We start from the raw sequence: 15,788 nt of genomic DNA on the forward strand, positions 1-15,788 counted from the left end.
TGGTCTGGGAACCACATGCTGAGAATTGCTGGTCTAGAGTATGTAGCTTAAAGTATAATTTCTGGATCAAAGGGAAAGTACAACTTCATTTTCAATACGAAATAATAAATTGTTCTCCAAAGTTTTTGTATCAAATTATACATAAATTTGAACAGCACATGAGTTTAATTTTTTTCACATCTTTACCTAAATTTGATATTGACAGATTGTGTTAGTATTTGACAATCGGATGAGTTTGAATTTTATTTATTCATATGCTACTATTAAAGTTGAATACCTTTTCAAATGTTTTCAGGCCAAATGGCTTTCCTTTTATGTTAATTGCCAATGTGTATAATTTGCCCATTTTTTTCTGGTATACTGTTTCTATTTTTATTATTGACTTTTAAGGGTTTTTTATATGTTAAAGAAATTAATCCTTGTCTGCTGTGTTATTAAAATCTTCTCTAAACCTGCAGCTTATATGGTTACTCTGTTTAAATTTACTTAAAAAAATTAAATGTGGTTTGATTGTCAATTTTTTTCCATTAGAAGTTATCATTTTAATTTTTATTTAAAAATTCTTCCTTGGCCGGGCGCGGTGGCTCAAGCCTGTAATCCCAGCACTTTGGGAGGCCGAGACGGGCGGATCACGAGGTCAGGAGATCGAGACCATCCTGGGTAACACAGTGAAACCCCGTCTCTACTAAAAATACAAAAACTTAGCCGGGCGAGGTGGCAGGTGCCTGTAGTCCCAGCTACTCGGGAGGCTGAGGCAGGAGAATGGCGGGAACCCGGGAGGCGGAGCTTGCAGTGAGCTGAGATCCGGCCACTGCACTCCAGCCTGGGTGACAGAGCGAGACTCCGTCTCAAAAAAAAAAAAATAAAATAAAAATAAAAAAATAAAAAATAAAAATTCTTCCTTTCCTCAAAGGCATAAAGTTGTGTCATTCTTTTTAAAAAATTGTTAAAGGTTAACTTTCTTCATTTCAATCTAGTTTGCTTTTATTTTCCGTATGTTGTGAGTTAAAGATCTCATTTTATTTTATTTTGCATGGAGATAGCCAATTATTAGCCATCCTTTCCGCACTGATTTGTAGTGATATCTCTATCATGTGTTACATTTTATATGCATGTGTCTGTTACTCCGCTCTCTTTGCTGATCAAATGCTCTCTTTGGATGATCCCAATATTACTCTTAATTCCTACAGCTTTAAGATAAATTGTATGTATCACATGTCAAATTTTTCAGGCTTGTTCTCCTGTTTCACAGTTGTCTCATTAAATATTCTCAGTCCTTTGTTCTTCCATGTGAATTTTAGATCAACTTTCATAAAACCTGATGAGATTATAGACTACTCTGTGGAAAACTGATTCGTCCATGACACTCTTTTCTCATATATGACCACACTGTACCTCTAGATTTATTCAGTCCTTATTCTTCAAAATATTTTGTAACTTTCTCTATAAAATCTTGCCCATTTTTAAAAAGATATCAACCTAAGTACCTTTCATTTTATTTTATGGTAATAAATAGGATTTTTCTATTATAATTCAAAATTGGTCATATTGATTTATAAAAATGGGTCGGGTGCGGCGAGTCATGCCTGTGGTTAGGAGCTCAAAGCCAGCCTGCCCAACATGGCGAAACCCTGTCTCTACTAAAAATACAAAAATTAGCCCGGCGTGGTGGGAGGTCGCCTGTAATCCCGGTTACTTGGGAGGCTGACAGCAGAATCTCTTGAACCCAGGAGGCAATGTTGCAGTGAACTGAGATCCCACCATTGCACTCCAGCCTGGGCGACAGAGCGAGACTCTGTCTCAAAAAAAAAAAAAAGTTATTAATTTTTCAGTGCAGATATTATAGGCAGAAAGTTCCTAAACCCTCATCACCTCCTTTTTTTTTTTTTTTTAGACGGAGTCTCCCTCTGTCTCCCAAGCTGGAGTGCAATGGCGCTATCTCGGCTCACTGCAAGCTCCGCCTCCCTGGTTCAAGGGATTCTCCTGCCTCAGCCTCCTGAGTAGCTGGGCCTATAGACGACCGCCACTGTGTCCGGCTAATTTTTGTATTTTTAGTAAAGACAGAGTTTCACCATGTTAGTCAGGCTGCTCTCGAACTCCTGATCTCAGTTGATCCATCCACCTCAGCCTCCCAAAGTGCTGGGATTACAGGGATGAGCCACTGTGCCCGGCCTTTTTTCTAACTCTTATAGCTATATTTTGTTCTTCTATTTTTTTATTGTATTGACAAGAATCAGCAATAAAGTTTTCAAAAGGGGTATTGATTTATGTTATCCTTATTTTATTTTGCCCGACATCCACAGGAAGATTTCTGACGTTTATTTAGTAAAATGTTTGATGGAAGTTTTTGGTTTATACCCTTTATCAGGTAAACTTTTATCAGCTCAAGTGGAGTCCATTTTAATAAACATTTATTGAGCGATCACTGTCTGCTGACATCTTGAAATGGGTTTTTTCATAATCACTTTCCTAAAATAATTGTTGTCATAGCTATTTGACATAATCAATCATTCTTGGCAGCATCTTAGTTGTTTTTTCCTTAAATATTCTCTTGAATAGTCTTATTGTCTTTCGTGTGTAAATGTGTTTATGTGCATATGTTATTTTATTGAATGCTGGTTCTCCTCTCTTTTTTTTTTTTAATTTATTTATTATTATTATACTTTAAGTTGTAGGGTACATGTGCATAACGTGCAGGTTTGTTACATATGTATACTTGTGCCATGTTGGTGTGTTGCACCCATCAACTCATCATTTACATCAGGTATAACTCCCAATGCAATCTCTCCCCCCTCCCCCCTCCCCATGATAGGCCCCGGTGTGTGATGTTCCCCTTCCTGAGTCCAAGTGATCTCATTGTTCAGTTCCCACCTATGAGTGAGAACATGCGGTGTTTGGTTTTCTGTTCTTGTGATAGTTTGCTAAGAATGATGGTTTCCAACTGCATCCATGTCCCTACAAAGGACACAAACTCATCCTTTTTGATGGCTGCATAGTATTCCATGGTGTATATGTGCCACATTTTCTTAATCCAATCTGTCACTGATGGACATTTGGGTTGATTCCAAGTCTTTGCTATTGTGAATAGTGCTGCAATAAACATACATGTGCATGTGTCTTTATAGCAGCATAATTTATAATCATTTGGGTATATACTCAGTAATGGGATGGCTGGGTCATATAGTACATCTAGTTCTAGATCCTTGAGGAATCGCCATACTGTTTTCCATAATGGTTGAACTAGTTTACAATCCCACCAACAGTGTAAAAGTGTTCCTATTTCTCCACATCCTCTCCAGCACCTGTTGTTTCCTGACAACATACCAGAATCTCCTCTCTTTAAGATTGTATTTAGTTCTTCCTTTTCCTGGTTCTTCTTTTTCCATAGGCCTATTTAGCTATTGATTTCCACCCACCCCACCCCCCCCCCGCAAAAAAAAAAAAAAAAAAAAAAAAAAAGCCTCTTTTTTGAGATATTACTCATTCTTACTTGATCCTTAAAAAACTTTTCTGTTTAAGAGGCTTCAGTTAACATGTGAATATGGATAAATTCAAGGCCTTTATGGCTACCTCAAGCTAGAATACAGACAACTGAATAAAAATAGACACTGCATACAGCTGCTTCTCCTCATTTGACTTGTGGCTGTAGAAAACATTACTATTCAGTTTGCTTTGTTTACGTATGCTGAAGAGCTCCCACTTGTAAAATTTACCTTGTTGTTAAGGAATTCCTCTACAGCTCATCTTTCCCTTACTTGTTTTTTGTCGTATGTGTGGCTACTCTAATAGTATTAATTTATTATTTTCTTTGACAAACAAATCTTTGTTCATAGGTGTAGTTCCAAGTATCCTATGATCTCTTGGGGGAAATAAGGTATTCTGAGGGCTAAGCTGACTCCAAAAAACTACAGCCTTGAAATAAGAAAAATACTAGAGAAAATTAAAGTGGTATTTTGCTGTAGGTGACTTTTCACTGAGATATCTGATTCCACTCAGTAAGGCTAAGAGTTCATCCTACAGCCATTCTTTCAAAATCGTTTATTTCTGGCTTATTGCTGTGAACTTTTCTTGTCTTGATAGTCTATTGTCCAATTTTTGTACAAGGTAGGCTTCCATTTGTTGTTGTCTTAAAAATTCCAAATTACAACGAACTAGTAAGGTAAGGTCTGAGGTAGACAATGATTTGAAAACCTACTCTATGTGATAAGGTTTTATCATGCACTTCTTACTAATATCTAACGAGCAAACAGAAATGTTCATTTTGCATCACAGCCTATTTTCCAGGAATCTCTGTGGCAAAGGTTTACGGAACCCTTGGGTGTTTCTAGCAGTCTTTATGACTATCCTTAATCTGGAAGTGACTGCTAAAATATCAGAGAGAGAAAGAAAAACCATTGAACTTTAACTGATATGGCATCATGGTTAATAACTTAAACTTGAAGTTAGACAGAAGCAAATAACCTAAAGCAAGTTAACCTCTTTAAAATATAGATTTCTCAGCTGTACACTGGGGTTAATCAAAGAAGCTATCTCAGCAGGCCCACAATCAACCTATGAACTGTGTTGTTTAAATAAGTCACATTGAAAAGAATTGAGAAAGTTGACAGATTATTTGTCTTTGTTAAGAAAATAGCAAAAATCTAATCTCTTCAGAGCCTCCACCCACAACAGACAATTTATAGTTAAGCTTCATTTAGCAAATTGCATTTATCTATTAGATTATGGCCTCTTCATTCAGGATGTTTACCTCAGCAAACAATATATTTAGGTAGTGTATAAAGAACTATACTGCAATATGTGTTTCAAAATATATTTCCACATGTAATTTCAGAAATGAGCTAGCCTGTTAGTAAAAATGATTGATAATTTTAGTTTTTAAGCAGGTAAAATTTCCTTTACATTCATTTCCATTTTTGCCCTTTAAAAAAATCTGTAAATTGCAAGGTCATATTTTAATAATGAAGACCAGTATAAAAATCACACAAATTTCAAACATATATATGCTATGAAATTATTTTCAGGAATATTTGTCATGGTTCTTTTCTTCTGTTATTAATGTTTACTTGACACTAAATGTCAGCTTCTCTAGCCTTGCCCACTGTTTGCAATTGAAGTAATTTCTAATTTAAATATACATGTGCTCTGCATCTTATTAAAGCAAATTTAATTAATATTATTTAAATCATTGATGCATACATTAGGTAATACATGGCCAGTGCTAACTCCTATGGACCATTCCTGAACCCTCAATACCCAGACCCTTCCCCTGTCCCTGAACAATAATTAAAGTCTTAATATGACTCTTTATGTAGTTGTGAACATACACAATGAACTAAACTTTTCAAATGCCTTAATGAGTATATCAAGATACAGCATACCTCCCCCCGTTGACTGTCTGGCTTGGCTTGTGCTAAAGAAAACGCCATTTTTTTTTAAGTTTGACAAAACTTCTCTTCAAATAATAATGCTAAGTTTTAATTTAATAGCCCAAATTATCTGAAATGCGCATAAACTGGTTCTGGACAATGTAATTCAGCATTTAGTAAGCTGAAATATCTATAGTTTTCAAAGTCTTTTCTTCTTCCTAATCAACTAACCAAAAATAGAGGCTTTATTTTCCTGGGAACCAAACATAAATGCGTATGTGTTGTTTATAACAATGCATAATGAGGATAATGATGTTAAACAATTTACATGCAACACCAAGTATTTAGTTAAGTGAATTCTTTTATTGAAATATATATACAAAAGAGTTCCCAAATTTTACAAACTCCTTATTGATGTTTTACAGAGGATCCTGTATATGTAACCCACCAAATAGCCACATTTTTAACATGTTTTTATTCTGGTATGAGGAAGTATTTAATATAAAAATTGTGTTTGATATTACATGTTTGGATGTAAATTTTGTTTTTTCATTCTGCAAAATATGCTAAAAAGGAACTGATATCAGCAATCATCCACATTCCCAAAACCAAGAGTTTTCAGTGACAGAATATATTATATTGTATAAACGTATGATATATGCATTCATTATAAATATATAACATAAGCACTCATAAATGTTTGGGATTTTTTAAAAATTGTTTTTACTGTTAATTTTATGTTTATCCCTTTGAAAATGCCTTATAATAATTCTGTATGGCATGCCTACGGTAACTGTTGAAGAGCAAATGTACATTGTTTTGATAAAACATCCACTGTTTTCTGTTGGTTTTTATATTAAATTTCCAAATGATCTATCATATGTCATAGGCGAATTCTTTCTTTTTCTGTACAGATCCTGTATTAAACATGTCACTTCTTAACACCGCGTCCTCTATGCTTTAGTGCAGTGAGATGTTTCCATGTCACATGGTCAGAGGGAGGTAGATTAATAGGGAGTTCTAGCTGGAAATTTCTTCCTTGTTATTGTTCTCCCTCAGCAGTTGATGGCTAAGTTAATTCTCTTTAGTTTTGTCATGCTCTAAAGCACACATTGCCAAGCAATGGTAAGCTTTATGAGAAAAAAAGCAGTGATGGTGTCCATCAAAGTCTTAAAGTTGCATTTTTAAACTTTGGCTTGACCTGATGTGCCATTCAAAACGGCTTCAAAAGATGATTTTTTTCAAGAAAGGTTCAATATGTCCCGAGGCTATCGGTTTTGAGTTAAACTGGGTGAAGTAGAAATATTTTACTCATCAGCTTTGCAGTCACAGAGTTTGCCTCAGCTAGAACAAAACTGCTGAGGCATTTAGAGAAAATTAACCCCCCATCCTGGCGGCCAGATGTGACTGGTTTCTGATGAATGCACATGAGTGGGCTGAAAAATCAAGAGACTGTGAAATTCCTGTCAGGTCCGTACAGTGCAGAATGGGCTATTGACTGCTTTCTATATTTCTCTCCATCATTCTTCTTGAACACTGCCATTAATTTCCTCTCCTCCTCTAACTTGTGTTTTCTCCCCTCCCTCTTGCCTTTAGCTCTGTCAGCTGCAGAGAAGGATGCACAGGCTGTGGCAGGAGCACTTCAAACTGGTGGTCCTCTTCAGCCAGATGAGGCTGGCCAACTTCCAGACAGACTCTCAGGAGAGTATTCAGAAAATATTAGCTGTGCAGGTAGGTGATTGCAGGGAAGTAGGAAAGATCATTCTGATCTAGATTGAAAAGCAAATGATGGGTAGTGTGATGAAGCATTAAAACCATATCCCATCAGAGTTTTATAAATTTTTAACCTCTTTAATAAACTGGAATTGCATGAAGGATGAATTCAGTAAGTTAGCACATATACCATGCATACTTTGGGGGGAAAGGGAGATTGGACTTATTTCTCACAAACCTCGGAACAGATTTTTATTAATACATTTAGTATAAATAGTATTTTTTTTTTCAAATCTTCAGGCTTTGCAGATGTCATCCAGCTGTTTAAAAGATGTTGACACAAGATACTGTGTGCTGCTTTTGTGCAAAATCCACTTCAGTGAAAATAACCCTCTTATGTTTACTTAGTTTAACCGTTGTCTTTTCTTTTCTGTTTTGCAAGAGGTTCATCCTAAGCAGATTTGGAGATGACTTTATTTGAAAGATAAGTAACTTGAGACTAGAAAGTAGCTGTGGTTCTAGATGCATGTGAGATTTTACTCCTTGTTTCAATAAAAAGATTTAGCAGATACATTGTTTCATTTTAAGAATGATATATTTTAGAAACCCACATTAACTATGTGAAGACAATTCTTAAATATTAGTCAAACTTTTAAAAAATTAATGTTTTACCATATTAAATGTTACTGCATGCATAAAACATGACCTCCCAAAGAAAAACACATACTACCTTATTCTATTAAGTAACAAAAACTAGAATGCCTGTTCTATGTAAAACAAAAACATAAAATCACACTTTTCAGTAATATGAAATGAATGCTGAACCCTAAACCAAATCTTTTTCTAAACATTTTATTATACATGCATTTCATATTGCTTTTAACTCGAGTAAAGAAGATTTTGCAAAGCTCTTGAAAGGCTATGAAGCTGTTTCAAATTTCATTTCTGCTGTTGTCCTTTTTTTTGGTATATTCTTCTGAGGATTGTGTGTGTGTGCACTTTATATATGGGATGTATTGATAATGGGTTATAACAAAACATTTAAAATAATTGAAGAAAAAGGAAGATTTTGAAAGGCAGTGCTTACCACATGTAGATTTAATCAAAATTTATGTACAAGCCTGAGTACAAACTACAATTGCATTATTTTAGAAGTCAGGAGCGTCTTGTTTTCTGTAAGTCTGTTAAAATGTAACACATTATATGGTGGCTAGAACCTGTGAATCTCTTTTAAATATTTAAAGGTAATCTGCATGTTCTAATTAGTATCTTAGAAAAATCTATATTTTTGTCCAAATGGTCTTAAAAATCTACAAATGATAAATTCTCACTGAATTATGTATTTTCAAATATTTAAAATGTCATTAGAAATTATTTGAATATCAGTAAAGTGATTCTCTAATTCATACCCTTCAATAATCCTTGTTTTAATTTTTATGAGAATTTCACCAACATACAGTTTATCAAACTTGATTTTAAATTACTTCTTTGTATGGCTGTTACATAACAGTGGGAATGAAGGGATGGGATAGGATAGGTAAGGAAACTCAACTACTCAGCATCCAGAGACACAGCAGCAGCATAAATTAGTACCTTATTTTCTTATCTATTGGAGATGGCTTCCATTTAGAATATTTCAATTTTGGCTTTTAATAAAAATGTGAGAATACAATTTTCAAAATCTTGCCACAAAACAGTAGAAATATGCAATCCTCTGGGGAAAGAAAAATCAAGGCTACAACCTTCAGCATGGTACACAACAACCTTCCTGACCAGCTCATGCTAATCTTCCTAGCTTCATCTTCTCTCTGCTTCAGTTCTTTAGTATGTTTCAGCCACTCCAAAATTCTTACTAATTAAGAAACTTGCTGTGAAACTCATTCCTCCTTTTTTGTGCTTATGCTCTTCCCTGTTTCTGCAATACTCATTTTTATCTTGCCTGTTTAAAAACAACTGACCATCAAGCTACCATTGACTTTCTTCACAGAATTAGAAAAAAAAACTTCTTTAAATTTTATATGGCACCAAAGAATAGCCCGTAGAGCCAAGACAATCCTAACCAAAAAGAACAAAACTGGAGGCATCACGCTACCTGACTTCAAACTATACTACTACAAGGCTACAATAACCAAAACAGCATGGTACTGGTACCAAAACAGATATATAAACCAGTGGAACAGAGCAGAGACCTCAGAAATAACACCACACATCTACAGCCATCTGATCTTTGACAAACCTCAGAAAAACAAGCAATGGGGAAATGATTCCCTATTTAATAAATGGTGCTGGGAAAACTGGCTAACCATATACAGAAAACTGAAACTGGACCCCTTCCTTACACCTTATACAAAAATTAGCTCAAGATGAATTGAAGACTTAAATGTAAAACCCAAAGCCATAAAACCTCTTAGTGAAAACCTAGGCAATACCATCCATGACATAGGCATGGGCAAAGACTTCGTGACTAAAACACCAAAAGCAATTGCAAAAAAAGCCAAAATTGGCAAATGGGATCTAATTAAACTAAAGAGCTTCTGCACAGCAAAAGAAACTGACATTGGAGTGAAGAGGCAACCTACACAATGGAAAAAATGTTTGGGATCTACCCGTCAGACAAAGGTCTGATATCCAGAATCCACAAGGAGTTTAAACAAATTAACAAGAAAAAAACAACCTGATGAAAATGTGGGAAAAGTATATGAACAGACACTTCTCAAAAGATGACATTTATGTGGCCAACAAACATATAAAAAAGCTCATCATCACTGATCGTTAGAAAAATGCAAATCCAAACCACAATGAGATACCATCTCAAGCCAGTCAGAATGATGATTATTAAAAAGTCAGAAAACAATAGATGCTGGTGAGGCTGTGAAGAAATAGGAATGCTTTTACATTTTTGATGGGAGTGTAAATTAGTTCAGCCATTGTGGATGACAGTGTGGCAATTCCTCAAGGATCTAGAACTGGAAATACCATTTGACCCAGCAATCCCAATATTGGGTATATACCCAAAGGATTATAAATCATTCTACTGTAAAGACACATGCACACGTATGTTTCTTGCAGCACTGTTTACAATAGCAAAGACTTGGAACCAGCCCAAATGCCCATCAGTGACAGACTGGATAAAGAAAATGTGGCACATATACACCATGGAATACTACGCAGCCATAAAATAGAATGAGATCATGTCCTTTGCAGGGACGTGGATGAAGCTGGAAACCATCATTCTCAGCAAACTAACATCAGAACAGAAAACCAAACACATGTGTTCTCACTTGTAAGTGGGAGTTGAACAATGAAAACACCTGGACACAAAGAGTGGAACAACACAAACTAGGGCCTGTAGTGGGGTGGGTGCTCTCCCCTTGATGGAGAGAGCATTAGGACAAATACCTATTGCACGCAGGGCTTAAAATCTAGATGATGGGTTGACAGGTGCAGCAAACCACCATGGCACATGTATACTTATGTAACAAACCTGAACATTTTGCACATGTATCCCAGAACTTAAAATAAAAATAAATAAATAAAATATAAATGAATACACAAAAACACCTGATCCAATTCAATAACTTCCTCTACAAAATGATTCTGAGTCCTTCCCCCACTTTTCTGTGCAAGATGAATTAAATTCAACCTTACTTGAGTTCCTGCTGTACCCTGTACATACACACAAACCACAATTATATTTTCAGCAGCTAACCCCTCCTACATGTTGCTCGTCTTCCTTCCTGGAAGATTCTAAGTTCCTTCAGGCCTTTATACCATCAGTGAAAGAAATTCTTTCAACTCTCCCTGGGTTGTATTTTAAGGTGTATCGTAGCAAGGCCACTAGGGGGCTTGATAATACCCCATGTCTGTCTTGTTTTCACTTATATCCAATTTTTTTTAAAGGAAAACATGCTAGAGTGACTTAATATATTTGTGGAGTGAGTCTGCAGGTATCAATGTATACAACGTGATCCAACATGACTAAAAATTGCATAACAGACCAGATGCTACTGGTTTTCATTTTCCTGTGGCTTAGTATCTCCATTCCTTTAAGTGCCAATGTCAGGGGGGTCTAAATAATGTTTAATATTCTGAAGGTAGTATTAAAATGATGCCATAAGATTTTAGTGAACAATTCGATGCGAAAATCATTTGATGAAAGTTTTGAAAAGTAAATTGTACATAACCAATATTGAGGAAAAGCAATTAAAAAATCAGTTAAACAGAAAAAAAGAAATTTTGTTTTATATTTGGCCTTGGAACAATTCCTTACAGGGCCACACAAAGGCGTGATTGGCAGATCTACAGTTGGCAGAAAACCAGGTGGGCCAGATAAGCTTTTGAATTATGTGATCAAGCAGAAACCAGTAAGATGAGCTATAACTGGAGCAAAGAATTGGTGTATTTGACTTTGAAGCCCTTTATATGAAAAAGATTTAGGGATTTCAGTTGAGCACAGTTCTGATATGAGTCAAAGTGAGCTACTTAAACTGGGAAGCAAAGACCTGTCCCAGCCCTAGTAATCAGAGACAACTTCTTCTTGACTCTGACAGTGTATGGCATATTTTATATGAGGTCCTAACTTCATGTCAGAGCTCTTATGAAGTACTATTATCGTTTCCTTTGTCCTCCCATTATTTTTTATTTTTACTTAATCCTGTGATATTTATTACCTTTTTGGCATGTTATTTGGAAAAAAGACCGAGCATTAGCAAATCATTTAAATGAGAGAGTGCCGAAGCTACAGCATATAAAGTGGTCTCAGACTGAGGAAGCAGAGGCATTTTTGTCTGGAAGGAGATAAGTCCCGTAAGATAAATTGCACTTTTTCTTTCATTGAGTATATCTGTGGTAATTTATACAAGTTTGGGAAGCATAATTTAAGGGTCATATTGACACACTAAAGAGCAGCAATATAAGAAAGATTAAAGAGTGGGAGAAATATAAAAAATCTGGGATGTTTAAACAAAAGACAAAGGCTTTGGAAGGACAAACATCGAAAGGACTGCAAGTGAGGGTCAGTATATATAGTTTGTTGAGCTCTAGAAGCCAACACTGGGAACAAATCATGGGAGAGGTTGGAAAGTGGGTTTAAGGTCAAGAGGAATAAATTTTATAACAAGTATTTCTGTCCAAGTGTGCACTTCTGGTATTCAGAGGTTAGATAAACAGGCCAGGTGCATTAGGGGAGATGTTACTGCGGTGATTGAGGAGAAGCAAATGGACTGAGGGTCAGTCCAGAGGGCACCTCCTCAGGGATGTGCTCCCCCTAGTAGGTTCCCATGACCTCTTTGTTTAAATATCTGTGTTTGTGTCTGTGCCTTCTCACCCACTAGTATGTTAGTCTCCTCAACTCAGAAAGCATGTCTTATTTCTTCATCTTCATCTCCCTGGCACCAGCTGCAGTTCTTGGAACATAAGTATAAAAATTTTGTTGAGTTCGTGAACTGGTTTAGTAAGATTAGATGTGATCACTCCAAAGGTTCTTTCTACCTCTAGGTGCCTACAGTTCTGTAAGTTAATAAACAAAAGCATTCAGTGGGTGCTTTGCCGGGAATTCTCATAGCATCCATTTAATCATTTAACACACACACAGACACAAACAACTAGATATAGCGATAGTTTCCTATTTCTGGAAAAGAATTGTGCAAATGAAAGAAAGAAAAAAAACCACAACAGAAATTTAAAATCACTTAGCGGTGTGATGTGAAAGGAAATCTGATTACGTGTTATCTTTTGAAACACAAAAGAATGTATAGAAAACATGCATTTTGGACTTTTAATATATATACATTTAGAGATATTATGCTCGAGGAATAACATTAAACTGCTAAATATTACTGGTTAACTCTATATAGTAATAGAAAAAGTATTTAATTATAGCTGCCAATAATTTAAGAATATGTACCATAAATCTAAAACTGGATTTTTCCAATGTAAATTAGTACAACCATCATGGGAAACAGTATGAAAGTTCCTCAAAAAATAAAACTGTAGCTACCACATGATCTAGCAATCCCACTACTGGGTATACATCCAAAGGAAATGAAACCAGTATGTCAAAGAGATACCTGCATTCCCATTCCCGTGTTCATTGTAGCACTATTCACAATAGCCAACACTTGAAATCAACCCAAATGCCCTTCAACAAGTGAATGAATAAAGAGAATATAGTATATCTACACAGTAGAATACCATTCAGCCATAAAAAAGGAATGAAATCATGTCATTTGAGACAACATAAGTGAACCTGGAGGATATCATGTTAAGTAAAATAAGTCAGACACAGAAAGTGAAATAACAACATAATCTCATTCACATGCGGAATCTTAAATATTTGTCTCATGGAAGTAGAGAGTAGAACAGTGATTATCAGAGAGTGGGGAGAGGCTAGAGGAGAGGAGGATGGGGAGAGATTGGTCAACAGGTATAACGTTACAATTAGATAGGAGAAATAAGTTCTGAACTATTGCACAATAGGGTAATTATAGTTAATAATAATGTACATTTCAAAATAGCTAAAATAGGGGTTTTTGAGTGTTGTCACAAAGAAATGATAAATGCATGAGGAGATGAATATGCTATCTATCCTGATTATACAGCGTATACATATATTGAAATGTCAAATTGTACCCCATAAATAGGTACCATTATAATGAATCAATCAAAAAAAATTTTTATGTATGAAAATTACAAACACAATTAAATTAACCCAATATAAAAAGAACATTCTATATGATTCCATTCAAATAAAATGTAAAAACAAAACAAAAAAGGAATTTGTCACTTTCAAAATACTAGAGAAAAAAAAGTACCATAAAAAATTAGATAATTCAAAATGTGAGTAGTACAGGAAGAGCAAAAAAATGTACAAAGTAAGGCCAAATGCATTAGTGATCCTAATAACTGTAAATAGTTTTATTGCACAGTTTAAAGTTACAGATTTGTAGATTGGTCATAAAAGCAAAATTCATGTTATTTAGAAGAAATGCACTTCAAGCAGATAGAAACTGAATGAAGATCCTGGAAAAAAAAGAATAAAGAATTCTAATTTTAAAAAGAGAGAAAATTCAAGAAAAAAGAATTAGAAAACTAGAATTTGGATGTTTTGTATTAATAAAAGATATAGTCTAAGAATACCAATCATGAATGTAATGCACATGACAACATAACTTTATAAAGTAAGATCTGGTTAAAATTCAAAGAAAACTAGGCAAATCCACAATCACGATAGGACATATTAGCACATCTTGAACTTTTTAGAAATAAAAGAAAAAAAGAGCATCACGTGTCAAAACCTGTGAGTTGTGATTCAATTGCAAAGAGATTCAACTTTAGAAAATATGTTAATGTAATGTAATATAAACACAGATTAAGGGAGAAAGCATAGTTTTAATCAATGCTGAGAGGCATTTGCTAACAATAACAACATACTTATTCTAATAAAAGTTACAAAATAGTTTACAAATTTAACTTCATAAAATGTACTTGGTAATTTGATAAAGGTAGAGATACTACTCAGAAAATTTACAAAACTGAGAATCAGCAAAAAAAACCTTTAGAATTAATAAGACAGTTATTTAAAATGACAACCTAAACTATAGTTTCTAACCATAATTAACAAAAATTAGCTCAATCTTTATAGAGAAAGGTACTAAACAATGCCAGAAAGACAACCCAAATAAAAGTAAACATATCACATTTTTATGGATGAGAAGATTACATATATATGTATATATTTAGATATCAAATTTTAAATCCAACATTTTTAAAAATCCATAAATAAAAATCCATTCAATACAATCATACTCACAATCCAAACAAAATTTGTGTATGAAGCTCAAGAAGGTGATTCTAAATGTATTTGGAAGATTAAAATCCACTAGGATAGCTCTAACATTTTTTAAAAGGAAAAATTGTTGTTGGATTGGGGTGAGGGAACTTATGCCACTGAGTGGCAAAATATATCAAAAAGTTACATTAATTAAATTCATATAGCACAGCATTAACGCAAGAATGGATAGAAAGATCTGGAAAACAGAATAGTTGATAAACATTTTTTAAAGGGTCATATAATAAATATTTTTAGTTTTCCAGGCCATACAGTCTCTGTTGCAACCACTCAACTCTGCCTTGTAACAGGAGAGCAGCCATAGACAGTAGTATATAAATGCATGCAGATGTGTTCCAATAAAAATTCTTTTAAAAAACAGACAGCAGGCATGAGGCTGGAACAAATAATCCAGGAAAAGCCCCACAAATACTTAGACTTTAGAATATAGTGAAAGCAGGATTTCAAATTGTATACGATGAGAGTGGACTATTCACTTGCCAGCTAGCTGAGATAAAAGTAAATATCCAAAATATACAGAATAGATTATTTTGGATATCTACTTTGTATATGTGTATACATTATAAACATTTTAAAAATCTACTTTTTAAAATATAAAATGTTGTATAGTGTTAAGGTACACTGAGGGGAATAAACTTGACTACGTAAAAATAAATACTTTTTCCTGAAAAAGATATAATTAAAAATCTATTTTATTATATATCATATATATTTTTATATATAAAATAAGCATTTATTTAAATCAATAAGAAACAATATAACCCAATAGGAAAATATTTCAAGTTTCAGACAGCACTGTCACATGATATATGAAAAAAAATGCTCAATATCAGAAGTACACAAAAAAATTAACAATGTAA

General features: G+C 34.4%; 1 protein-coding gene across 1 annotated transcript in view; it reads left to right on the plus strand.

The window, feature by feature from the left end:
* Positions 1–15,788, plus strand: part of CCDC178 (coiled-coil domain containing 178) — a 483,853-nt gene that overhangs the window by 430,623 nt on the left and 37,442 nt on the right. The window contains exon 20 of the mRNA XM_001101213.5: positions 6,963–7,097. Coding sequence (XP_001101213.3) covers positions 6,963–7,097 — 135 coding nt within the window. The remainder of the gene's footprint in view (positions 1–6,962; positions 7,098–15,788) is intronic.

The sequence above is a fragment of the Macaca mulatta genome, chromosome 18 (genome assembly GCF_049350105.2).
Source record: "Macaca mulatta isolate MMU2019108-1 chromosome 18, T2T-MMU8v2.0, whole genome shotgun sequence".
Classification (NCBI taxonomy): Eukaryota; Metazoa; Chordata; class Mammalia; order Primates; family Cercopithecidae; genus Macaca; species Macaca mulatta.